At 34.4% G+C, this 26,838-nt stretch overlaps 1 protein-coding gene across 1 annotated transcript in view; it reads left to right on the top strand.

Annotated features, from left to right (window-relative positions):
- EPHA4 (EPH receptor A4) overlaps positions 1-26,838 on the top strand; it is a 147,136-nt gene that overhangs the window by 32,611 nt on the left and 87,687 nt on the right. The window contains exon 4 of the mRNA XM_015817860.1: positions 24,005-24,160. Within this exon, the coding sequence (XP_015673346.1) occupies positions 24,005-24,160 (156 nt within the window). The remainder of the gene's footprint in view (positions 1-24,004; positions 24,161-26,838) is intronic.

The raw sequence follows: 26,838 nt of genomic DNA, 5'->3' as shown, positions 1-26,838 counted from the left end.
CCTAATATTAGCTGCCTACTAATCGGTTTCTTCCTTAAAGGCATCAATCACAAATGCATGTAATATTCAGTGAGAAAAATGGCTGAGATATAATCGGCAAAGCAAAGCCTTTAAACAGGGTGCTTTGTTTCACAAGCTGTACATGGTTTGCTTTCTTTCTAGCCTGAAGCCTAAATAGCTTCTTAAAGTTCAAAGTGGGTACAGGGTCTTGCCTGGTCACTAACATATAATTCTTGTTCACCATAGGTGATCAGGCAAGCAGCTAATTGTAAACCTAAAATAAACCATTAGTTGCAATTCTTTCCTATGCTGTGAAAGGCATTAATGGCTTTATGAGGGTTATAAAACAGTTGATAATCTGTAATGTTCTTTAGAAAATCTCATTTCCGTATCTTGGATCCCAGAAGGCCTACAGGATTAAATATTATTGTAATCAGGTTGAATTCCAGCAGAGGTAAAAAAAGAAACCAAGGGCTTAGAAAAAGAGGAAAAATATCTTTGCATGTATGAAGTAACAATCGGAGTGGCAGGGTCCCTATTGTGGAGAAATACTTAAATTTTCAAATAGAATGAATTTCAGAGGGAAAGGTGCTTTTATCAGAGGTTATGAGACTTTCTTAGACATATGATTGTAAATTCCTTTAAGTTTTCAATTAAAAAAAAAGAATTGCAGCTTTAATACTGCTAAAAATATGTTGGGTCAATCTTTTAGTTGTACTGCAGGCAAAACAAAAAGGGAAATTATTTATGTCACAGTGCTAAACACATCTGTTCAGAAGCAAGTCCTATTAAATACCATGGAGTCTTCTGCCAGATGAATGCATATTTTGTAAGAGTAAGTGTACAGAATATACAAGGGCATATTTGCATGTAAATACAAATTTGAATGACATTTGGGTATCTTTTTTTATTCCAGTCAACCATTGTATCTTTTGTCTTTGCCCTATTGTTTACCACAATTTTGGTAATCATAATTGTAACATTTGTGAGGTTCTGCTTGCTAATTGTAGCCTCAGGGAAGGAATAATATTTTATTCCGTTCAGGAAATATTGTTTGGTTCTTCTTGAAGTCCATGGTACCAGCAGTAACCATCTACAGCTTCATAATTAAGATATGTTTTTATTATTTCTCTTCTTCTCAGTCTTCAGCATTCACTGTTGTATATTACTGATCATTGTTATAACTACTCTGATCTTTTAAAGACATTTAATTAACCATTCTTGGAAATGTGATGCTGGTCTAAGAGGATTTTTGATCTGATATACAAGGCTTACTTCTGTTGAATGACTCGTAATCAAGCAAGCAATTTAGTGAAAAAATATGGCTAATATAAACAGTGTCTGAATATACTGAGTTATTTTTTTGTCTGCTTTAATCAATTGTTAAATGCTAGCCCTGCTTTTGTTTACAGATGTAGAGGTCAGATAGATTAAAAAAGGAACATTTAATTTTGTTAAATTATTATGTTAAACCCCCATAAACTGGAACTCTTATGGAAAATAAAAGCCTGGAATATTATGTTAAGGCTTAATTTTAGCATGATCATGTATCTGAGAAACCCTGATATTTTATATGAGAATTCAGTTTCAAAAATAGTGACACACACATAGTACATGCATACACATTCACTTATTTACAAAATGCTGCTCATGTTTAATAAAGCTGCAATCAAATGAATTGAGTACATATAAAGGACAACATGAAATGTGCCAAAATATGTTTTAATAAATTTTCTAGACTTTTTATTTGCTGTCCATGTCAATGCACATTTTCTGCAAAAAGTGGCCCTAGTCACTAGTTTGTTAGAGTTAATGGAGATGTCATAAATTTAAATATTATAATTGGACCTGAATACACTCTGGTATTTGTTACAGGATCAAAACACTAATTCAACATGTAATTCTTATTCCCGTTTGCCAGCATAAACTCTTCTGTTCTTTGAAGTCCCAAGGATATTTTAATCATTTGTGTCATGAGAATCCTATCTAGTTAGCTTCTTACATGTATTGTAATCCGGAACTACTACTACTACTACTACTACTACTACTACTACTACTACTACTATTATTATTATTATTATTATTATTATTATTATTATTATTATTGTTGTTGTTGTTGTTGTTGTTGTTGATGGAAAATTTGCTTGGTGCAGTATGGTGTGGTACATAATAATTGCTATAAATCTGTCATTGTAAAGATGAAGGGTATCTTGAAAAGATATTGCTAAAAATATCTTCTAAGTAAAGATGCTATAAATCTGTCATTGTAAAGATGAAGGGTATCTTGAAAAAAATATTGCTAAAACCTATAATGATTATTTAAACTCTTATAAATGATACAGTATTACAATTTGCATTAATCAAAGAGAAGCTAGATTCAAAATCATAAGAATATCATATGGATATCAGAAAATATGATGTACTTAAAAGTTTGCAAGGTTGGCTCCATGGTGAAAAATAGAATATTTTTTATTTACAGTATAATCTTGGAACAAAATAAATCAGGAATTGAATTCTTGCTATCTTGTAAAGTAACTGTGGTTGGCTTTTCAGTCCACTAACAATGCTGCATGGCCAGGAGCAGACTTCTATATTACCATCTCATGCAGCATTGCATGATCACAGACTCCAAGAAGTTATATTTGCTTTTGGCACTTAGCAGTTAATGTGCCAAGATGTCTCAGCAAGCAATTAAACATCAGTAGATACATGTACTGTATAGTAGTTAATTTTTTGAACATAAGATCTCTAATAAACACATGACAAGAGCTTACAAATTCTTTTTGGGTGTGCATCAATAGTTATTAGGTAGAACAGCTTCATTAATTGAAGTAGATATAGAAGTTTGCATATGCAAAAACTGGCAGACAATGCTAATATACACAGAGATCTGCATTTATTGCTAAATCCTGCAGAAGCTGATATAAACACATTGGCATAAAACTGTTTATCATGAAGGCTCTGAGTACAGTACAAGTACAGCTTCTGGCTATCATCAATGAAAGATTTATCATACTACATTTTTGTTTTTTGTCTTTACTATAAATAGAATATGAGTATCCATTAAATTTAAAAAGGCTTACATTTGGTATAACTGTGGTTAATGATAGTGATGATCTCTTTATGAAAAACAGCATGCTCCATCCACAGCAGAGAACAAAGATTCTCAAATTAATGACAAAGATAAATGTGACTCAGTAACCAGGCAGTGGATTGATCCACTGAGAAGCAAATTTTACTGATGCTTAATCCCTGGAAAAATATATATGGATTTGCAAGTACCATTTTTCTCTTACAGATTTATAAGGAGCAGCTGTCTGAATTTAGTACGATCATTGCAATTCTAGCATAAAAATACATTAAATAACAATGTAGAATAAAAGGAACATACAGTATATGACCATAGCATGAATTTGAATGTTTTAAATATATAGGCGAAAAGAGAAAAAAGCTCATTTGTTTTAAAAGAGTTAAACAGAACTTTTGCTCTGATTTTCTACCTTTGACTCATTCAAAAATGGACGGGAAGGATTTTTACCCCTCCTACTTTATTATTAGGCAGCATAAAATCCTAACTGGATTAATAAAAATGCAAATTGCCCATTGCCACAAAGAACATTGCATCCTAAGCCTGTACCTACTCAAATCAGATTTATCATGTGGGGATTTAGGAAAACAACATTTTACATAAGAATAATCTGTACCTCAAATTAATATTCTATACAAATGCTGAACTAAGTTTATCATTTGGTGAAAGTTTTAGGACAAGCTGCTGCTTTATTCCTACAAGAGAAGACAGACAAGACTGGTGATTGATACTGACAAAAGTATCCAGTTAATTTCTGTAGTGCATGCCTACCTCGAAAGTTAAAACTGATCTGAAACTGCTTAAGGCATTTGGGGCATGGAGTAGATTGTTAAATCTCAATCCATCAGTTTGTTTCATCTTTCAAGAGCACTATTCAACTCTCACTGTGACAACCGAATGGTATTTGAAATTCACCTCTCAAATACACTGAATTGTTTTCTTCACTCTGTGAAACCCTCCTTCTTGAAAGAACACACATTGCTTGAGTTTGTGAAGGATCAATCAGTGATTTGCATTTCAAAAGACCTAAGAGGTATTTCCCAGTTAATACACTCCACAATTTCTCAAGTTCAGTACTAATACCTTTTATTTGTAGACTAAAGACTTCATTCCTGAGCCTAGTGATTAAAAATGGGTTTTTAATATTATTATTTTTTCTGATTAAAAACTGCACATACATTTGAAGTAGTTCTTTTCTATTTATTTCTATTTAGATAACTTTTGTAATAGAATGGAATTTTATTCAAAATGTTAGTGGCAAAGCTAAATTTTAAAATAGATTACATTTGTGTGGATTTAGCAGTATATATAGATAAATATAAATATAATAATTAAATGAATTCATTAACTGCTGTTTATACAAGTCCCTCAATACATATATATTTCTAAGTTTAATGAAAAGGGATTTTTTTTAAAGTTGGTTTGTGCTTGTTTGTTTTAAGATCACAAATTGCGCTGTTCAGTTTTTTCAGGCATTTAATACCATGAATACAAAACATGAAGAGACTGTCAAAATATGCCTGGGTCAGTCCTCCTCAGATGACTTGTGATTAACGAGAGCAGTGTAGCACCTCTCTTTTTAAAGAAGCAAGAATTTAAGGAATCAAAGCTGTCAGATGGAAAGGGGTATACTGTATACTCATCCTTCAGGTTTCCTTCAGAATGATAGCTCACATTATAGAATGTACATGGGAACTGGGGGCAAGGCTTAAAATCAGGGTTGTTGTAAGGCTGAATGTATCCCATCCCACAAAAGCCCATGGATGCAGCCCTTTCAAATTATAATTTTGAGTATGGCAGAAGTACATTTTTATGGGAATAATTGTATTAATTCAAAATATGATAAAAATAAATAGACAAAATAATACCTGAAAATGTTTATACACCACTATATAAACATTTTTTTCATAACCCTGGATACCAAATATTTGAATGGCACTTCTTCCTTAGCCACAGCCATTGAAAATTTTGTTGTGGAAAATAGGATACACATGACACAAGGGCTGTATTTTAGAAACTGAACCGCAGGCCCTTTTGGCTTTTGGGAGGAGGGGAAAAGGCTGCATTCACTGTCCTACAGGTATTTCAGAATTCTCGGTGGAGGCATCTGGGAGACACTATGTATTGTTTAATTTGTTTTTCAACCTCAGCAAGTTTAAGATGAGTGGACCTTGACTCCTAGAATTCCCTAGCCATCATGCTGACTAAGGGATTCTGGGAGTTGGTTGCTGGGTTGAAAAATATTCATCCATTAGTCTGTATGACAGATTAGAAAGTGTATGGGATATTAAATCACCCAAATATCTGTATACAGTATGTTAGGGTAGACTACTACTGGTATGTCTGTAACAAGGAATCCATACCATAGTGGGGGTGTTACATCATACATTCAGATAGGGATTCTTTGAGGGGGAGGAGTGAATTTTGGGAGGCTATTTTTATTAACTATGATAATGTATATTTCAGGGTTTATATCATAGTTTTTATTTATTCCTTCAAAATAATGGGAAATTCTATTGTTTATTTCAACTGTCAAAATCAGTGTGAGCTTCCAAAAGCTAGAATAATCACACACACAATCCAGTTTGCCTCTCCATTTAACAGCATTCACAACAAATCATAATAATATCAGAATGTTTCCTTTTTATTTCCTCTTAAGTTATTTCATTTTAATTATGAAAACATAATGGGGTATATATGGAAAACTCACAAAAATAAATATATATGTTTAGGAATTTGTGTCTGTGTGTGTGTATCTGTACTTTATGTGTGTGTGCACATAATTGTTAAAACATTCAATTGTATTGCCATGTGTTGGCATTGTTGCTGCAGTGATATTTTTATTAATTTTTGCTAATTAAATTAATTTTTTGCTAATTTTTGCTAAGTATCTGACAGAAAGAAAATTCTGTATTATATACTTGCAATTATATTCTTGATGTCTGAAGTAAGTGTATAAGTAGTAGAATTAATATGTTTTCATCAACATGGATGTTTAATTTGCTGACCGCTGTGCTTACAGACACTAATGTCCGTGTTGGACAATATTGGTTTCAGTATGAGGGGAAAAAAGTACTGTCTTGGGTCAAGTAGATACACAGTATTATGTATTTTTCAAGTTACATTTTGGTTAAATATGAAAAAGAATCAAGTAATAGCAGATTTTTTCCATTTTAAAAATTAAAAATGCAGTGCAGTTCTGGCTGAATAAAGATGTTATCCCCGCATGTACTTTTTCATAGGGACTAACATTGTTTACTTTGTTTTGTCATATTTTATAATTATAATTTACCTTACATTACAGAAACAGAATCATGCACCCACATGGGCACCTATCTTCATTTCTGAATTCTTCCATGTGCACTGAAGCAATAAAATACTAACTATTTCTTGTTCAGCTTTCCCATTTGTAGCTATTCATCTGCCTTGCTCTGCTTGAGGAGTTTCATTCAGACTTCCTTATCAGCTTTACTGACAGCCCTTCTCCTCAATCTCATGTTCACCTTCACTTTCTAAAAGACAGGGCTGCAAATCAGATTGCATTAATGGAAAATCCCTGGCCTCAGAAAAACAAAACAAAACAGCTTTTTTACTATTGACAGAATGATTGGGTGAAGTGAATGCTAGTGAGATATGCTCCTGTTTGTGTTATATTTTCCTCATTATGAAATGCAGGTACCGAACTCTATAATAGAATTTCAGTGTTCTCTTTTGTTGTTTAAAGTCCCTGTTGACTATGGTGTTACTGAGTTTCAGCAGAATAGTGGTTTGACATGGACAGCTCCATTCTCCCCACATCCAGTTTCTTAACTTACCAAAATTGTTAGAGGTCTTCCAGTAGATTTTCTAATTAAAGAAAAGCGATCAAAGATATTTAAATTTATACAAAGAGATATGACCTACTTCAGTGACTACAGCCACATTCCATCACACGAGGGCCACTTTTGTTAGTTGTTAATCTTGATATGTTTCTTCACAAAGAACTGTTTCCTGCAAGCTTTCTCGTTTATTACCTGCTGAGACTGAAAGGCTTGTTATATATGTTTATATCTGTTTATTTTAATTAGTTAGCATTAACATATTTCCCCTCCCCCTTTGCCTTCTACTTTTTAATGCACAACCCACACAAGGCAAATATTGCAAATGCTTCACCATTTCTCATAACCTAAGCATCCAGACACACCTTGGTAATTGTCACTTATATCCAACTGTCAGAACCTCTGACTGTGACTGTAATTACATTTCTATACATTTGCTGAAAAAGAATAGTAGCAGTCATGGTGGTAATAGTGGTAATGGTAGAAGGAGGAAAAGGAGGATGTAGAAGAAGAAAACAACAGCAACCAACCTGGGGAGATGTTGACAGAGAAGCCTGCATATGCTCTTTTCCTGTCTACCACGCTAAGAAAAAATGTATTTTTTTTCTAGCCAAGAGGTTACTTAATTAATCTTCTGAAAAGAATTCCATCTTTATGGTTAGGACATACTAGGAAACAACTACGGATTCTAGAGTTCTTTGAATTGCAAATATTTATAGAACTTGCAATTCAAGTATGAGAAAGTTAATTTTGAAGTAGAATTTGACCTCTTTATGCTTATTATCCTGTTAATCAACAAATTGCTGTTAAGGTTTATGTAGGCTGTCCTCAAAAACAATTCCTAGGAAATGTTTCAGTTTTTTAGAGTAGTTGTTATATACTTAAGCCTTTTAAACACTTTGTACATGATGGATAGAAGGATGGAAGAATATCTGTTTGTTTCTCAGATAATAAATAATTCTAAATCACATATGCATGATAGATTGGGATGTCATTTTGCCCTGGCTGCAGTGGAAGTATACTGAGCCACATGTCACAAGATTCTTTTTCTTTTTTGGGAGGGTTGTTTTGTGTGCTATAAGAAAGTGCAACCAAACCGCTTTTATTCATGAATGCCCTTCTTTGTTCTCTCTCTCTCTCTCTCTCTCTCTGGGACTTAAAGTAACTGAGAACCAAAAAGAGACTAATTTCATTTACAGCCAGAATTTGCTTATCACACTGAGACCTCTCAAGTATTATTCTCTGGTGAAGCTTTAAAGCAAACATCCAGGTAATCATGTATTAATGGAGAACAGAGCACATTTAACAGAATGATGTCATTAAATATTTGCACAGCCAAGCCTCACTTTATATTAACAAAGGTGTATGGAGTGGTACTGCTGTACATGACTAACTCATGGGAAAAGAGGCTTCATGGGGAGCGCATTAGCAAAAGCAGAGAGGAACTTCACATTATGAAATACGCTTCACATATATATGATTTATCTCCATCAAGCAAATAGTCCTGAAGATTCTGTTTCTATTGACAATGTACAACCACTTGAATAGTGGTTGCTATTTTGTTGGAAATTTACAGAAATGTGAACTATTTAGAGAAGCTTTCAACAACAGACATATCATAACTAATTCATTTCGATACTATTTCTATTTTTGCTATTTTTTTACGTTGCTACTTAACAGAGATAGCTTTGGTTTATGATTGTTCATATCAAAGGCTATTTTAATGCATGGATTCAAGCAAGAAAAAATATATATTTTATTAAGTAATCTTGCTCTATGTACCTAATCAGAAAAATGAGTATTTTTAATTGGTTTGAAAGAGAGCATGGACTTGGGTTTTTTAGGACTATAAATATATCAGATTTTCATAAATACAAGCCAACTCACAAATTAAAATACCACAGCACCGATCCTGAATTAATTTAACTTCAGAATCTTTCTTCTGAAGACTATGAATGAAAATTAAATTGGTGCTTTGGGAATTACAGTCATGCACTCTTTATTAAGGATGTATCCATAATTACAAATATAATCTATTTCTGCACACATAAAGGCGAGCGTGGGGTTTATATCACACAGCACTATTTTATAAAATAATCTCTAGATGCAAGTACCTCAGTGATGGGATTCAAATATGTGAACAACCGCTTCTCTGTGTGGATGCCACTTCTGGAAGTCCATTCTGGGCCTGGGCAACAAAAAATTAGCTACCAGTTCTACCGAACTGGTGCGAACTCGCTAAATCCCACCACTGAAGTACCTGTTTGTCTAAACTAAAGTATAAGCCTGTGTCTAAATTTATTTGAGTTATGTTGATATCGTAGTTTATACCTTTGCAGAAAGGTATATACCTTTGCAGAAAATCAAGAGAAGGGAGAAATGTTGGCATAATCTCTTGGAGTTCATTCAGCCATTTTAACTAATAAAACTCTGGAACTGGTTTATAAATACCATGTGGAACGGTTCTGTCATAGCTTTGAATGGTTGCTAAACGACTGATGCTTAAGTGAGGACTACTTGTATATCAAGAGTCAGGCTGCACCATTGTTACAAAAATGTCCATTATCCTACTTTACATTGCTATTCAAATATTGAGCTCCATCTTTAGCAATATATTGTTTTTTTATATTTTTCAAATTACAGTGAATAAACTTTCTTTTATCTGATGATCAAGCACAGGCACTAGTGTAACAAATTTAATTCTGGCCTTACCAATCTGCCATGCTTCTACATTTCAAAAGCCACCACTATAGAATATGTTTGGATCCCACCCACCTATGTAATTAATTCTCTAAGCATTGTGTATTTCTTACTGTTAATTGGTGCAATGTTGAAGGTTATGATTTATTTACTAAAGGGTTATTGGGATGAATATTTCTGCATTTTTACCATCTTCCAAAATAAAATAGAAATATGCGTGCAAAATATCTGAACAGATTACAAGGTTATGAATGTGACATACTGTGCTAACTAAAATAATAAGTTGGTCACAAGACACTATCCTCTAGATATCTATAATTATTCAACTGCAATTGTTTATGCCACATTTAATAATCAAAATGAAGTTAGTGTAGTAGCTGCATGATGATATATTGTAGTTATCAAAAATATATCGGGAAAGTTGAATTTTTTGCATGGAACATAACCTGGACTTTATACAAATTAACAAGCAGTGGAAACAAACCTGTCTCTTGTTGGTTGAGATGGGGTGGAGGACAGGCCTATATAATTGCAGAATTTTCCTCAATATTTGTTTGTCATCAGTGGCAAATCAGATACATATTCTACAAGATGTTTTTCTGCACACAAAAGGCTAATTTTGCCAGTATGAAGTTACCCTCTTGCCATTACACTAAAGCTTCACTCTACTAAGCCTTTTTAAGCACCATTGGGATGTCACCAAGAGCATTGTGTTAATCATGACAGTAAAATTAAACCTTAATACCTTTTATTGAAACTAGATAAAAGCTATGACATTGAAACTGTATACTGATAGCTTTAATCTTATCATTAAGATACGTGACCAAATTCAGAGGTTATAAAGGGCTGCAAGTGGTTGTAAGACCTTAGAGCATTTTAACAGCATATTGTTTGTGAAAGCCACTTTGTTAAACAACATCCCTGGTGTCACTATTTCTAATTTCCATATCAGATATACTCTGTCAACAAATAAATCCTGTGGCTGTTGACTGATGTCCTTGCTGAACTGTAAGGAGATTTTGACTGCAGGAGACAGATTTTAGTGAAAAGAAGAATAAATGCACATCTCGGTTAAAAGTTGTAGCCTCCGAAAGATATAGGTAACCCATTGCTCTCTATCCTACAGAGTTTTATATACCTGAAAACTAAAGCACATGATCTCAGTTTTCTCTAGGCATTGACATTCTTAAGTACCCCAGCATCTTAGACTTGGGGCTTTGATTTCTGGAGGTTCCTGGCACAAACTATTGTCATTGCTAGAATCCTGGGAGATAAAGGGCATAGTTGGGGAAGATTATAGACACATTCATTTTGAAATCTCTCTTATAATCTCTTTTTCCCATAATAGCAAGCTTCTCAGAACAGAAGTTTTGGAAAACATACCATGGCCTAGGAATATTCTACGTTAGGTAGTGCCAAGCCATCTTATATTTACAATTTGGGCCCAGGCTTTAGTATTTCCAATTTATAAATATATTTGCCAAATCTAAAAGGAAACCATAAGGCTAGTTTGGTGTAGTGATTAAAGTATTAGGCTAGAGGTTGTGAATTTTAGTTTTGGCTTAGGCATGAAGCCATCTGGGTGTATTGGGCTACTTTTTCTAGTCCTGGAAAAGAGGTAATGGCAATCCACTTTAGCAGGTTTGCCAAGCAAAGCGCAGAGACCTGTCCATGCAATATCCAGAAATCATCCATGACTCAAAGGTATTAAAAAAGAAAGAAAAAATAAACAAAAAAGAAGCCATCATACTATTTATAATCATGGTTACTATTCATGTGCCAAACCATGGGTAATTGATAGTTACTGGTCTGTGAGGCCATTTTAAATACAATATCTTCATGGTATAATTTTGATGAGATCATCAATAATGGTGCAAATGACACCATAAATCCTGCAGATATAATTATGTGTCAGTCTACCTGAGATGAAACTAGTCACCCCTGAAAAAAATCTACCCTGAATACTTGCTTGAATAGAAAGCCAGAATATAAATTGAATATATAAATAATAAATAAACTGCCATAGGGTGGTGCTTTTAATCAGCCACACTTGAAAAAGCTGGAGAATTAACCTACTAGAATTTGTGATCATTTGTTTCTTTGGAAATGAGGAAGAGGAAGAAGAAAGGAGAAACATAAAAGCTATTAGAATGCACTTTATTTTCAAATCTTAGGTTCATCTAAAGAAGAAATATTTATCCTTTTTAACCTATTATTTGCTATAGAAGCTAATGTAATGTATTATACAGCTTGGAATAGACATAGCAGACTTTCTCCTACCTACCTTCATTTGTGTGGCTTTCTATAATTTTCAAATGTAAAATGCTTAAGAAATGAAGCCATATAAGCTACAGAGGCCTAGGAGCAGATTTTGTTTTGTATGAGGTACCTGCCCAGATAATTTGGAATAAAAATTCTGGTGAGACTGAGAACTTGTTTCCCTAATTTGTAGAGCACTGCTAAAACACCTAATAGTAAGTTTGTGCAACCATTTGGTGTAGGATATTGCTAGACTGAAGCTCTCAGTATCCCTGTCTCTTGGTCATGTTGCATGAAGCCACTACAAGTTGTATTCAGCAACCGATAGCACACATTCCCTACCCCTAGATTGGGTACAATATGTTTATTAAATGTAGCCAACATAGTTATTTCCAGCACAAACAGTATTTCCCCCCCTTATCATATTAAGGTTAGAGTAAAAGTAAGGTTGAACTCAAGAGTTTTAGGAGTCAAAGGCACTCCTATAGCCTTTGTTCATCCATTCTATGTCAAGGAAATGACTCAAGTGACAAGTAGATTGTTAAAAGAGATTGCAGTACATTTTCTGCTTTTCATTTCTCTTCTTTTTTTTTTTTTACCACAACAGCAGTGCTATAGAGTCACAAAAATATGTGTAGTTATTTCCACATACAATTCTTTCATAACAGAGTTTCTCCAAGGAAAATGTATGTTAGATTGTGAAGGCATCTGGAAAAAAGAAATGTCATTAATTTGTGTGAAGTAGTAATAAGGTAAAATTGTGATAAAATAGTTTCAGATAGCTCAAAGTCATTTGCATTTGCCACACGGGGAGATGGAAATAATGCTTCTTCTTACATGTTGTTTTCAGATGTTCAGAGTGCTTTGTATGCATTATCTTGTTGTGATATGTTTAGCCCAATTTTGCTTTTGAGCTATGTGGTAGAGAACATACTGCAAACAGCTCCAAATTTTATCTCTGGCATTTCCATGTTTTGCTGGCAAAGATTCCTGTCTGAAATCTTTTGAGCCACTGCCAACATAACTGAGCCTCAGTTTGGACCAATGGTCTGCCCTGATATAAAGCATTTTCCTGTGCTCCTTGATCTGCAGTGGCTTTTAATGCTTCCTCCCTACTTTACCCTCTCACTGATTTGAGTAAGGAAGTTTACAAGCAAGGATTAGGATTTGTTTATGTAAGGATTCAAGACAATTAGTAAGCTTAAGAAAAAGAGATTGTAAAGTCTGCCCAATTGGCTAGCTTCTAATCCCCACTAAATTCTGATGTTATTGGCATTGGCTGATAGGCCTCTGCTCATTTCTATACTTCCCACTATGAATGTATCTAGAAACAAACAGAACCTATATGTTCTTAACTTCATTTATATATGCTTGGTGGCATCTATTTGTGCTACCATTGGAACAAATATATATGTCAATGTTTTGATAGCAGTTATTTTAAAATAATAATCGAAAATTTGCTCCAAATTGCCATTCCTCTTCCCCCTGCTTTCTGTCTTGTAGTTTGAACTCTAATTCAGTTGAAAATCCCTGGGAAATATGAATCATGGAAACAATTAAAAGGGACTGGAGGATGCAATTTAGAAAGGGAAACAAAGATAGGAGAAAGTTTTATTTATCCATTTCCATTACTTTAAACTGTCTTCAAAAGGTTTCATGTTAGTTACACAGTTTAAAAGCTCACCAACTAATAATATCAATAAATCTCTCCCCCCCCCAAATTAAACAATGACAAAAAATTCCAGAATATTCCGGGACTAAATATAATAAAACTTTATTAGGAAACCTGAATAGTACTTAAAGGTTGCTCGCACTTAAAAGTTAGTAATGATGGCGCCAGATAAATGTTCCTAGGAAGAGTATTCCAGAGCTAGCAGGCGATGTTAAGGATGGAAAAGAAATTCCCCTGCACATTTCAGAGAGAACAAATCAAAGCAAGGACTTTAAAAAGTTTGGATCAGTGACCTGAGTAAAGTTCATTAAAATATCTGTATTATACTCAGAATATAAAACATATATTTTGAAACGGTAGACCCAAATGGAGCAATTCTTTTGAAAATAAGGATAATAGTCTGTGAGTACATATATACCATTGATAGAAAGCTAGTGTGGGATTATGATTATGGTGCTAGACTAGAATTAGACTCAGTTTTTAGTACTCACTTGGGCACAGAATCCATCATAGTGACTGATTTCACAATGACTCTTTTTCAGGCCTAACTGAAAAAATTTAAAAAAAATTCCAAATCCTCCATACAGTATATTATCAGTTTGTATTGGATCACCCTGCTTCATTACAGTCCATAAATGAAGAAGCTGTCATTCTGCAATAGACTGATGTATGCTTATAATATATCACATATGCTTAGCATATATATGTTTAGAAAATATGTTAGGGAATATTTCTAAGATAGTTACATATATATGTATTCAGAGATTCATAAATTCAGAAAAATTATGTACTGTATAACAACTAAGGTGGATTTACCAAGTTTTTTTAATTGCAAATGTTGAAAATGTGTTTTGCAAACATTTTCAGTATTGACAATATTGAACATATGGCCACATGTTATTCACCATAGAACATATTTTACACATTTAACTTTTGAAAATACCATCAGAATAGGGTCACTGGGAGATCCTGATTTGTAGCTTCCTCATTATTTAATTATTTAATTTAATTATTTCTTATATTGTTACTTCTCTGTTCTGGTCATCTCTCAGAGGTGACCACCAAAGGTGGTGGTCACCACCATACAATTGACCACCCACCCAGTGATGGGATTCAAATATGTGAACAACTGGTTCTCTGTGTGGATGCTACTTCTGGAAGTTCATTCTGGGCCTGGGCAACAAAAAAGTAGCTACCAGTTCTTCTTAAGTAATGCAAACCGGCTGAATCCCACCACTGCACCCAGTCCTTTGTAAGTGTCTTTAATATTACTCATGTATAAAAGAAATTGAGCTTATTTTATCCAGTTAGGCCAGACATGTCAAACTCGCGACGTCACGTGACATCACACAACGTATCAGGAGAGTTTTGCCATTGCTGGCTATGGGATGGGCGCAGCTTCCGGGTGATGCGTCCGGCCTGCGTCTGGCAGTTTGGCACCCCTGAGATAGGCCAACCATATCGACATTCTTGATCAACTGGATGTTCTAATCACTCCCAAAATTGTTCTTATATTTTTAAATTACCATTGAATCATTTATACATATTTGTGTTTTATGTAAAAGATAAGGAAAATCTTCCTGTTGTCCTGTATACATAATGTTATCTTCCTGTTATCCTGTATTCATAATGACCTGTTCCAGCTCACCATTCGGTGTAATATTTATCAAACATAAACTCTGGCTTTCTTTTTCTATGTCACTGGAAAAGCTTCACTGATTTAGTTTTTAAAAGTGCCAATTTAACAATGTCATCATAGATTGCCCCTAGTTGCTTGAATAAAGTGAGAAATGATGCCCTGAGATTTTTTTTAATGGTTAGCTTTCTGAAATTTGCTAGCTGACTCATTTCCTGAATCTTAACAGCTTTCTGCAAAAGCAATTAAATTTCCCAAGTCAGATGAAGCCTATAATAAGCATAGCAGCAGCTTGAGCAGTCTGAAATAAGAAAGCTAGTACAGATATTATTCTTCGCTCAGCAGCACTTGCTGCTGACACCAGTATTAAGTGTTACTCAGTTGGATGAAAAAAAAGTATAAGTTGGAGCAATAGTAGAAGGTCAGTGCATTTGAAGTAGAACTAAAGTACAATGATCATAATTTTTAGCGTCCCTTAATATTACATATGCAAAATCTTACTTTTCTCCTCTTTGCTATGGAACATATTGTTGAGCAGTTTTGTGGTATGTGTGACTTCCAGTGACTACTCTTTCAGTGTTGATTCATAGCAGTCTTCTCCTCATAGATGTTCTGATCCTTATACTTGTGCAGCTTTCATTTTTGTGAAAAGTGCGGATCCATGCTTGTTCTGCTACTATAGTTTCTCTTTGTTTCTTCTTCCTTAAATATGGGTGAAAGAGAAAGAGGCAAGGTAGAGGATCTCTGCAGAATTTACTGCTGCTGAAGGGAGAAACAAAAAATACAATCATTACAGAAAAAGGAATAAGAACTCCCTATTCCAGGCTCCTCTACTTAATACCATAAGTAAAGCATGGCAGCCACATATAACACAGCAGTGATTATGGTAAGAGCAATGCCATTGCTACTAATGAATTTCTAAGAAGAAATTCATTAGTAGCAGGCAGAAGAATGGGTTTGAAAGGCTTTCAGTAGTCACATTAAATTTGGGGCCATGCTATCCCAATGGTATCCTAGTCAGAAATAGAGTTTTACTTCTGCCAGGGGTTGATTGTGTCACTTCATTTCTGCAGTCTTAACATAGATTTGGGAGTCCTTTTTTTTTCTTCCCTGAAATCACACAGCACAGTCCTAAGTTCAATCATGGCATGTTTCAACAGAATCTGAACTACCTCTTGTGACTGACGGATGATTTAAAAGCCGAAACCATGAAAACAAAAGAGATATTCCATAGTGTCATGAGAAATGAAAGAAAAGAAAACATTTCTGACTATTAAAAAAGGTGCCACCTTTCATAGATCAAATGGAACTGGTTGTACTTGAATGTCTGAATCATGTAAGAAATCCCAGGATTTAAACTGAAGGTGATCCCTAGTCAACCAGTTTGAGACTAAACCCAACTAAGTCATATAGTCTTATGCTTCAGCAATAGTGTGTTACCAAAACTCATTCCCTACTTTTGAGAAATTATTTGCTTGCACAGAAGAAACATAGCTTTCTGCCTCTTTAGAATATATTGGGCGAATTTTACTTAAAAATTGCAATGAGGCAGTAGGAGAGGAAAATGTAGAACATTCTGAATGGGTATTGTTTGTATGTAATGTCATAATGCATGTTTTGTCATTTTTGAGGACAGGAATTCTAGGGAGGGAGAGAAAGAGCAAAGGAAGGAAATTTATCTTCCTGATCCTCCCCCATTCCCTTCCCTCCCTCTCTCCCTCCCTTCTTCCCTCCCTATGGTTCAAAATGGACATCTCTAACACAATATTTCTTAATTAAGCAGTATTATGTTTCAGTGAATTTATTCCCACAATAGATATATATCAAGATTAAATCAAATTTCCTTAGCAAATCAGAAGAATTACTAGAATTATGTAGAAATTGTTTTTTCCTCTCTCTATATATTTAATAGTAAAATAGTTCTTGATGTTATCAAATATCTTTTAATTTATTGGGACTCTAAGGCAAAGATTATAGAATACATACCAACAAGAACTATTAAATGAAAGGCAGCTGTTTTTACTTGGCTACTTGGTACACTGAACTGAATTCTATAGGTTGCAAATAACAACTCAAAGGAAGACCTCATTTTATTTTTTCCCTTTTGGCTGCTAAGGAGCTATATTGCTCTTACGGCATTGCACTGAAAAATTAGCTGGAACCAGAAAAATGTAATTTTTACCAGTCTCTTATTAATTCACTATACAACCTGTGTCCTATTGTGTCATAGTTTCAGAGATATTTCCATACATAAACAGAAAAACAGAATGACCACTGATAGGTTAAAAAAAAAAACAGTGGAAGCAGTAGCAACTTCTGATTTTCTGTTGACATGCCCATTGAATTTAATTATGGGAACCTGACAGGGAGTATCAGAAACCAACCTTCCTTCCTTCCTTCCTTCCTTCCTTCCTTCCTTCCTTCCTTCCTTCCTTCCTTCCTTCCTTCCTTCCTTCCTTCCTTCCTTCCTTCCTTCCTTCCTTCCTTCCTTCCTTCCTTCCTTCCTAGAAGCTTGAAGGGAAAAAGACAGTGGGAAAGCTAGCAGGCAGGAAAGTGGCCACTGCTGGGTCAGGGATGGACAGAAAGGGTATGCAGGGTTGTGATTCTGGAATGATAGGTGAATGCATATGAGAGGTGCTATGTGGGTTGGGAAGAGTTGTGTGTATGTGCCAGAGATGCCACAAAGGTTTCAGAAGGTACACAGGTAGCATAGGTTGGGAATGATACATGAGAGATACTGTGTGGATCAGGTAAGGTGCATGGGGGGATAGCACAAATTGTGTGTGGGGGGGTGGCATGGGTCAGGAAAGATGTGTAAAAGTTTCTTCCATGTTCCTCCCTCCTTCCTTTGTCTTCCTTTCCTTTCCCTTCCCTTTCTCCAGATAAGTAGCTGCTGATGGGTGGGGGAGGATTGGGATATTGGCTGGGAAGCTATCAGGGAATGTTTAAAATTAATATCACGCAACTGCTGCAGAAGCACAGCAGGAGCCAGTGGCACTGAAGCAGCCACAATGTTTTCAAATGCCATTCCCTCAGAAGTCATAGGTCCTGGATTTGGACACATTCGGTAAGATAGTCCATGTGAGGACCCTTGGTTCAAAAATTGTTTCCCTGTGATGCATCATTTTGCCCTGTTAAAGATCATGTTAAGAGTTTTAGGAATATATAGAATATGTTAAAATATTCCTCCAAATTATATATATGCTACCAGTGAACTAGGAAATAAAAGACACGGAATTCAAGATGAGATGAAGGGGTTGTCATGGTTCCGACAGATGAATCTCTTCAAAAGAAGTTCGAGGCATTGTTTTCCTTAAATAATATTTTATTTGAGAAACAAAGTATCGGCACTATATAGTTGAATCCAAAAACTAAATTCCTCTCCCCTGGCACAAAGTAGCAAAGCACAATTCCCTCCTCCAATTAACAGTCATAAATCACATTCCCCAATTAACTTGAAGCGCAGGCTTTCTCCCCAGCTCTCCAGCCCACCAAATCTCTATCAACTCTGGACCTAATAACCTTGGATTCCCATGGCTGAGTTATTATTATTATGACTAGCTGGACTCTCATCCACATTCCCTCTCCCAGCATCAACGAACTCTAAAAGCGATGGAGAAAAAATGGCTACATTTCCATCTGTTGTCAAAGCAAGAACATCCGATGTTAGCAGCACTCACAGGGGTAGTGAAAGAAGATCCTATAATTTTGTTTGAGGAAGAAGTTAGTGACTTTTGGGTCAAAAGAGCCTGGCCTGAGATGGCTTCTCAAAAAACCCTTGATGAGTTTTTGGATCCAAAATTGCTATATATTTACTGAGGGAGGTCATGGTGCAGGAAAACAAATAATCGAGTTGTATAATTAACATCCAATAAATCTGTTAAGAGACAAAAAAACAAAAAAAACTCTAAAACACCAAAACCCTCCACCGAATTAAGAAGCAGCTCTTTGCTTAGGGGTGGCAGATGTGAGTGTTTTATAATTTGAGAATCTGTAAAAAGAGAGAGGAAAAAACAGGTACTACTGATATTGTTTTAAAAAAATCATCAAATTAAAATTCAACAACACAGTGCCAAAGAAGTTTTGGTCTTTAAAATGATAATAATAATATATTGTCATTTTTGTCTTCAGACAATTGAGAGCAAGTAGGTTACTTGATACTTTTTTCTCATTTTCATATGCTATATTATTTCTGACAGTTATGCATACTGTGCATGGCATTTTCAAAACTAAGATATAGACACTTAAACCTTTGGGAAGACAAAGTAGCTTTCATGTCATGTTTATGAAACAGAGCTCACCCAAAATATGTATACTACCTCTCTATATCTTCATGTAAATATATCTTTCTTTAAAATATACCAGTTCCAATCATCTTTTAAATACTGGTGTATTTGAGATCTCTTTAAAAAAGACATATTTTAATGCTAGCCTTCTTCAGCTACAAATTCACTGTAACATTTGTTTTTTTATTACTTGCTTTAATTGTGTACTATTGTTTTTAATGACTGTTTAATCCCCATGTGATGATATATCCCAGTGTCTATTGTTCAAATGCCTTCGCTTACTTTCTTAGAGTCACTGGGAAAGTATATTCTTATATGCTTCCCATATACTACATTGGCTCAAGAGACGCATATTGTCACACAGCATCATATCTGTGTATAACTGTATTTGAAACTGAAGTCATTGTGTTGATGTGACTGCCCTGAGAGGCAACAGAATCCCAACAACTGGCCTACAGTGTAGCCTAGAATAAAGTGCATTAATTGTTTTATTGGAAAAAAGATTTTGTGTGTAATAAAATTATATGCTGAGAGAGATCAGGGGGTCTGCACAGGTGTTAGGGTTTTGTTTTTCTTTGATTTAGTACTTCCATTATGAAATCCTGAAGACAATTATATTTTCACAATAACCTTGTCATGTCAGTGTGTGATCTGAATAAAAAAATTGTTTCCCCTTGGCCCCGTTCACTCTCTGTGTCTTTCAAACAGAAAGAACTAATTAAGGCAAAGCTAAGGGAATTGAATTCAAAGTTTGCATTGCTCATGTGACCTAATCTTTTTACAATGGCATCTTTTGCAATCTGTATAAGAATACATCTTTCTGTAAGCCATGGAAGGATGCCATTCACGCACTGTCTTCTCCAGAAAATCCTCCCAAGAAAAAGAAAAGAAGGAAAAAAAATGTCTTGAATGTTCAATAAAGATTTCAGGAAATTGGGATCTATGCAGCTTTGCTTTTTATCACTTTATTAACATGCAAAAATACTGTATAATAACTTACGTTTGTTTCATTTGAAAGACCTTAGCTGTTTTTCTATGTCAGAAAAAGAGAAGGAGGGGGACCTTTCAAAGAATAAGATTAAATTGTGGCATAAAAGTCTGTTAAAATGTAAAGAAATGTTGAATTAATGTAGTGGATTAGCAAATAGAGTAAGATGCCAAGAACTGGGATTCATGAATAAAGAAAATGAAGATATTGTGCATTTGGTTTTGTGATTTTCCACAGTTAAAATAAAACTGCTGCATGAGAGAGAGAGAGAAAGAAAGAGAGAGATGGAGGGAGGGAGGGAAGGAGGGAGAGAGTGTTTCAGAGAGTTTTTTTGGGTGCTAAAAAATTAATGAACTGGGATTAATATAGAGGAAAAAGCAAAATGCTTTCCAAAGAATAGGTATGTGAGTTCTCTTGAGCCAGAAAGAATAATGCTGGACCCAGCCCTTTCAAAACACTTGGACTGAAATACAGCAGGCAAAGCTCCAAAGTGACTTAAGGGCTCTGGTCACAGATCAGCTTGAATGTGTTTCTGCTTAAATTAGTCTATAATGTGCATGAAAAACCTATGTTTGGTAAAATGTACATTCTGTTGAAAAATGGCTTTGTTCCATTTTTCTTTTTTCTTTTATTAACATGATCTGCATGTATTACAGTATGAGAGAAGCAGAAAAAAGCACATTCCAGTTCCTATGTGAAAATGGATACATTCCTTGCACCATTTTTGTTCAGATCTTTTCAAGCATATTAAGTGCAAGGAAGATGTTTTTAGGAAAAAGCAAGAAATTAGTAAACAGGACTCAGATTTCTAGTGTTTCCATCCTCAAATTACTTCTCTCTTAGATTTCTTATTTGGTTTCTGTCATTTTTTTTAAAATTTGAGTATCAAACTGCCTATATGGAAATGTTATGCTGCAGACTTCAAAACCACAATGTTCAAATGTAGAAAATACATTTTTGGTCTGAATATATAAGTACTAGAATTTTAATATATGCAGTCACTTCAGTTACATATTTCTGTACAAAAAAATAACAGACGCTCTATTTAAAACTTTTGAAAAAACAGTTCAGTAAAATATATATAATATTATAATGTGCTCAAGATATAGATATGGACTACATTATACTATTTACAGTAATAAATTTTATTTTCCAAGAGAATCATTAGGCACATAAAAATACTTTAGTCATTGGATGTGGTCAGGTGGATTTGTTTTGAAATTGAATTCCATGATGGATAACATTTTCTATTTAATCTCACAATGTTTAATCTATCATATTTACATCTTATGTTTTCTAGACTATATCTTATGTTTTGTATAGGTTATGTCCAGAATATGAACTATTTTGACTCTGGATATAACTTTCTTTTGCCTTATATGTGCATGTCTCAGAGACATTTAGTTGCCCTTATTGGAAACAATTCGTGTTCAACAGGAGGCATTTTATGTTTTTCTGTGCAATTGGATAAAAAATGGGATGCTGATAATACTAGTTTCTACAAATGTTAACAGTTAGCCAAAATCCAGCATTACCTTTTTTAAAAAAAATAACTTTATTAAGTTTTAAAAATTTAAAATTAATAGAAAATTAATAATCAAGAGAATGAATAGAAGTCAGAATATATAGAGAAAAGGCAGATAGAGGTGCAATAAAATATAAAACAGAAACAAAAATGCACACAAATAATAACTTTCAACTTCTTTACAGCAGATATAAATAAAACTTGAATTCAACTCTTGCTCTACAATTACAATGTCACATCTATTTTGAATAAACTACAATTTTTTTAATACCGAAATCCATATGTCATAATTTCATTTCTTTTCTGCAAAAAGTCCAGAAGAGGCTTCCAATTAATATTAAATTTTGCCAATGTCTTTTGTATAATCAGAACAGTTAATATTGCCATCTCTGCCAGCTCCATCAGAAATGACAAGCAGTCTTCCATTGTAGGTATTGTCAAATCCTTCCATTGTTGAACACATAGAAATCTTGCTGCCATTATCACATATAAGAACAAAATACTGTGCAATTTTTCCATAATTTGGTCCACCGTCCTTAACAAAAATATCTCTGGTCTCAATTATACATTAACCTTCAATTTTTTTGTTCATATATGTGTTTCAGTCCAATGATTTTTAGATTTTAGCTAAGATATCTCTTCTTGGTATATAAAATAAAATACCCTATGACTATTGGAAACATAGCCAAAATTCATCTTGCAACTTGAACACTATTTAATTATGTAATAATTAAAGCAAGCAGAAATCTTAAGTCTCTAGAGTTGTCTGTTTTATGTTACTTTAGTCCAATGAACATCAAAGTAAACAAATAAAATATATTATTTTTTATGGATGTTGCATCAAACTTTGTAAAGTTAGACTCCTTAAAGGGATTCTATAAATGGCTTTCTTAATAAAGTTGAAGTGACTTGCTCTTTTATAAATGTTGCAAGGGAGTGCTGAGAAAATTCTGGAATCAAATCCCTAGAGAGGAATTTAAAGTTCCCCTTGGTAGTGAAATTTACTTAATGTAAAACAATCAAGAGAAGATATGATAAGATGAGAAAGCGCTAGGAGGAAAACTGAAAGTATATATTGATTGTTATAGAAGCACAAGAATAAGAATTGATTAAAGACAAGTTAAGCCAGGGGAGGCAACGTTGGTGTATTAAGCATTGGTGTGACTCCAGATACCTCCCTCAAGGTCTGACATTTATTTATTATATGGCTACTTATCCCATATAATGACTCTAGGTTGCTGATGATTTGCTTTTTTTAAAAAAAGACTGGAAATAATGGGAAATGGGCATGTTACAGAACAAAGCACTAGCTTCTTAGCTTCATGTTGATTTTCAGGAATACCTTTCAGCTCACTAAGGCTCCATCTTGGGAGGCTACTCATTTTATATTAAAAGGGTGTGTATGACTGGCTTACTCATTGTTTTGTGATGACACCTCTTCCATGACAGCCATTTCCTGGTCATGCCTATCATATCTAGTCAAAATTTGACCATTTTGATTGAAAAAGATCATTGATACCTGGACCAGATGGTAAAGTTAAAAACACTAAAGTGAGCTATAAATATTGGCAAACATCTACTCTTCTTTTGATCTTTGCCATTTATAAAAACCTCACAGATAGCTTTTTCTGTTTTCAGTGGCATTTAGTGTTGAATAATTTTTTATTTTTAATTTCTGCCTATAATTGTTTTTAAATACACATTTGTGGGCTACTGTTCAAAACATTTTCTTAAAGTATCTTCATTCTATGCAAAGAACAAAATGAGATTTCTTTTTCCAATCAGATTTCTATACATATAGGATTATAGGTCTAATTCTAAGCCTGCTTGTTCAAAAGGCTTTCATTGGATTTAAAATTGTATCTCCCAGTTGAGCAGCTTGCAATCAAGAACACGATAACTAGTTCATTACTTGGCTGGTTGAATGGTAATTATTCATTTCCTTTTGAAAATGTCTGTGGATCCTCATATGAATAAATAAAAGAACAATTTATTATCCAACTAATCTTTTTTCCCCTTTCACTTCTCTAAGCGTGCAAGATTGGATACCACAAAGCCTTCTCAACAGATGTTGCCTGTGCCAAGTGCCCACCTCACAGTTTCTCCATCTGGGAAGGTTCCACTTCTTGCACCTGTGATCCAGGCTTTTTCCGAGCAGAAAACGATGCTGCCTCCATGCCCTGTACTCGTAAGTCAGATGCCTTCATTTATTAATTTTCCTCTCTTTCTTTTTCTGCTGTTCAATAATTTATACACGGAACACTCCCCAGAGATGAACATCTTCCTATGAACAATGTCTTGTTGGTGACAGGAACATTCAGTAACAATTCCCTTTTAAACAAGTCAACACAGCATATCAGCACCAGGTTCTCCCTCCTGGCACACATCAGAAAATGAAGTTTGCAATTAAGTTACAATATGTAGGTCAACAGTGAGAACAGGAGCTCCAGCATTTCCCTCCACTTTTTTTATAACTCCGGTACCTGTACTGTACAAGTGCCTCAAGGTTGCATAATGAGGAGCAATTGTAGGCTTACAGATCTTACTTGAAACAGAAAATGGAGATAGTGGGGGGAAGATACTTGAAAAAAACAGTCGTGTAAAAGTTGATTTGTAGTAGCTCTAAATTCGTTTTGTGTCTGGCTGCTTAATCTGTCTAATGGGTAAAGTTAACACACTGTTTTAACATAAGAGCTGATTCACTCAGTTACTTTTACACAGTAAAGTTGCTGCCTGTAGGGCAGGGGTACCTGAACAAGAACTATATTAATTATATCCCAAAGACTGTACTCCCCAAACAGGTGAAGCTAGAAGTAAGAGACTGAACCAATAGAATAAATTAATACAGCAAATAGACTAATTATTTTTACATTTAATTACATTAATTTCTTGGCATAGTCAGAATTAAAATTTGGTGGCAACTTTTGAATGTGCTATGAACCTAAAATATTTTAGGGGTAACAGGAAATGCAGCTCATTAGTGTTAACCTTTTTCTAGAATAAAAAGGTAATTATTATTTGCTATTAGCTGGCTAAAACTCAGGTTACTGAAAAATAAATGTTTTTAATAAGCAAATAAAGTCTTTGTGAGTAGTCCTGTTAAATGTTTTTTTCCACACTGCATCAGGAATCATATTACGCAGTTTGCAAAATCCTTTTGATTCTAGTGGTTAGACTATAGTTTTGATCTGTTTCCACTTCAAAATCACAAGAAATGTACCATCAGTTTTTAACAGTTATGATTTTAAGGTGTTTTAAGGGCTATAAAAAGATGACTTAAGTCTAAATGTGGTTTAGTGTCTTGCTAATTGATGGTGTCCACAGGAGAATAAGGGAACAGATAATAACAAGTGTATGACAATCATATCATGCTAATGATGCAAATTACATAGTTGTGTGAGACATATGGATGCAAGTATGTAGTGGCAGAAATTTTATGATGCTGTGATTGGATTGAGTCATCCTCTTGATGATAACATTGTAATATATATATACCACTGATGCTTTCTTCTGGTCACAAGCTTCAGAAAAATGATATATTTCATTGGTGGTAAAGATAAAAAGCCCTTATTTACTATTTGTAGGTCACAGGTAGTTACTAATGAAAGCTTTTTCAATTAGGAAGACCCTAATCCATATCGAGTTTTATATGTCATAAGCTGTATCTTTCATTTGGCACAGAAGAATGCAAGGTTATCTACCACATTTTGAGTCACTTCAAAAATGCTAAATGAACAAATAAATAAGCTTTGTGTATCAAGAGCTGCAGAACCATAAATATTTCCCAGAATAGTAATTTTTGTTGAAAAGGTTAATAGGTGCTCCTATATATAAAGCTCCTTTTCTCTCTAGATCATGGCAAAGAAATTAGCTCTCTAGAAATGGCTGAACTATAGTTTTTTGATACTCCTATCTCATTATCTTACTTAAATCTGTGAAATTTTTTCAGTAATATCTAGAGTAACAGAAGTTCCCATTCCTAAAGTATGCCCTTCCTCTTTCTTTTTTTTTCATAGCCATAAAAGGTCTGTTCACACCAAGTTCAGTACTTGTGCTAGAATGAATTAAACCTGATACACATACACATGTCTGCCTGATTGCATTTCTGCCTTTAAAATCTCAGGAAATAGAGCAAACATTGAGGATACATGCTGAGTCGCAAGATAGAAGATTACATCTTAATTTGTCAAGAATGCTAGTAGCAAGCAAGAGCAGAGAAGTGGAACTTGGAGCATGCTCATGTCACAAGGGCAATGATTTCATTGTCCTTGGACTACTCAATTTATGAGCAAGAGCACTGATGCTGCAGTTCTGTATAACAAAATTCAGCTCGTGTGTTTGTATGGGAAAATTCAGTTGCTTCTTTCATAAAACAGTCAATTTAATTAATCTGTTGCTTCCCAAAATGGAAATTGGATGAGGTACTTCTTAGTACTGAGATCAGTACAAAGGTCAAAGCAAGATTGATGTTTAATTAGAACAAATTAAACTGTATTAGCTGTATTAATCCATATTCTTGGATTCTATTTAACTCTGAATATCCTGAACATTCTCTAAGAAGAGCTCAAGGGACAAATCCAAACAAGTTTATGCTGCTTAATTCAGTCCTGAGCAGCTAAGCTTCTTTTTTGCTTGTTTGTGTGTTTTTATCTATTACCCTCCATGCCTTACATTGATGTATTTTTAGCTCTATACACCTTTCATACGCCTTGTTGCTGCAGAGAATAGAGTAGGGAAATGTAAATTTGCAAATGTAAAAGTTAGAAGTCAAATAGAACAATTGCTCCAAAATGTGATTTTTCTATTGTGACTAACCCCTGTCTCCAGCATTAGGATAGGTGTTGTGTTCTTTTGTATTCCCCCCCC

The sequence above is a fragment of the Protobothrops mucrosquamatus genome, unplaced genomic scaffold, assembly GCF_001527695.2.
Source record: "Protobothrops mucrosquamatus isolate PMUCROS unplaced genomic scaffold, P.Mucros_1.0 scaffold642, whole genome shotgun sequence".
Lineage (NCBI taxonomy): Eukaryota > Metazoa > Chordata > Lepidosauria > Squamata > Viperidae > Protobothrops > Protobothrops mucrosquamatus.
This window is presented reverse-complemented; position numbering and strand designations above follow the sequence as displayed.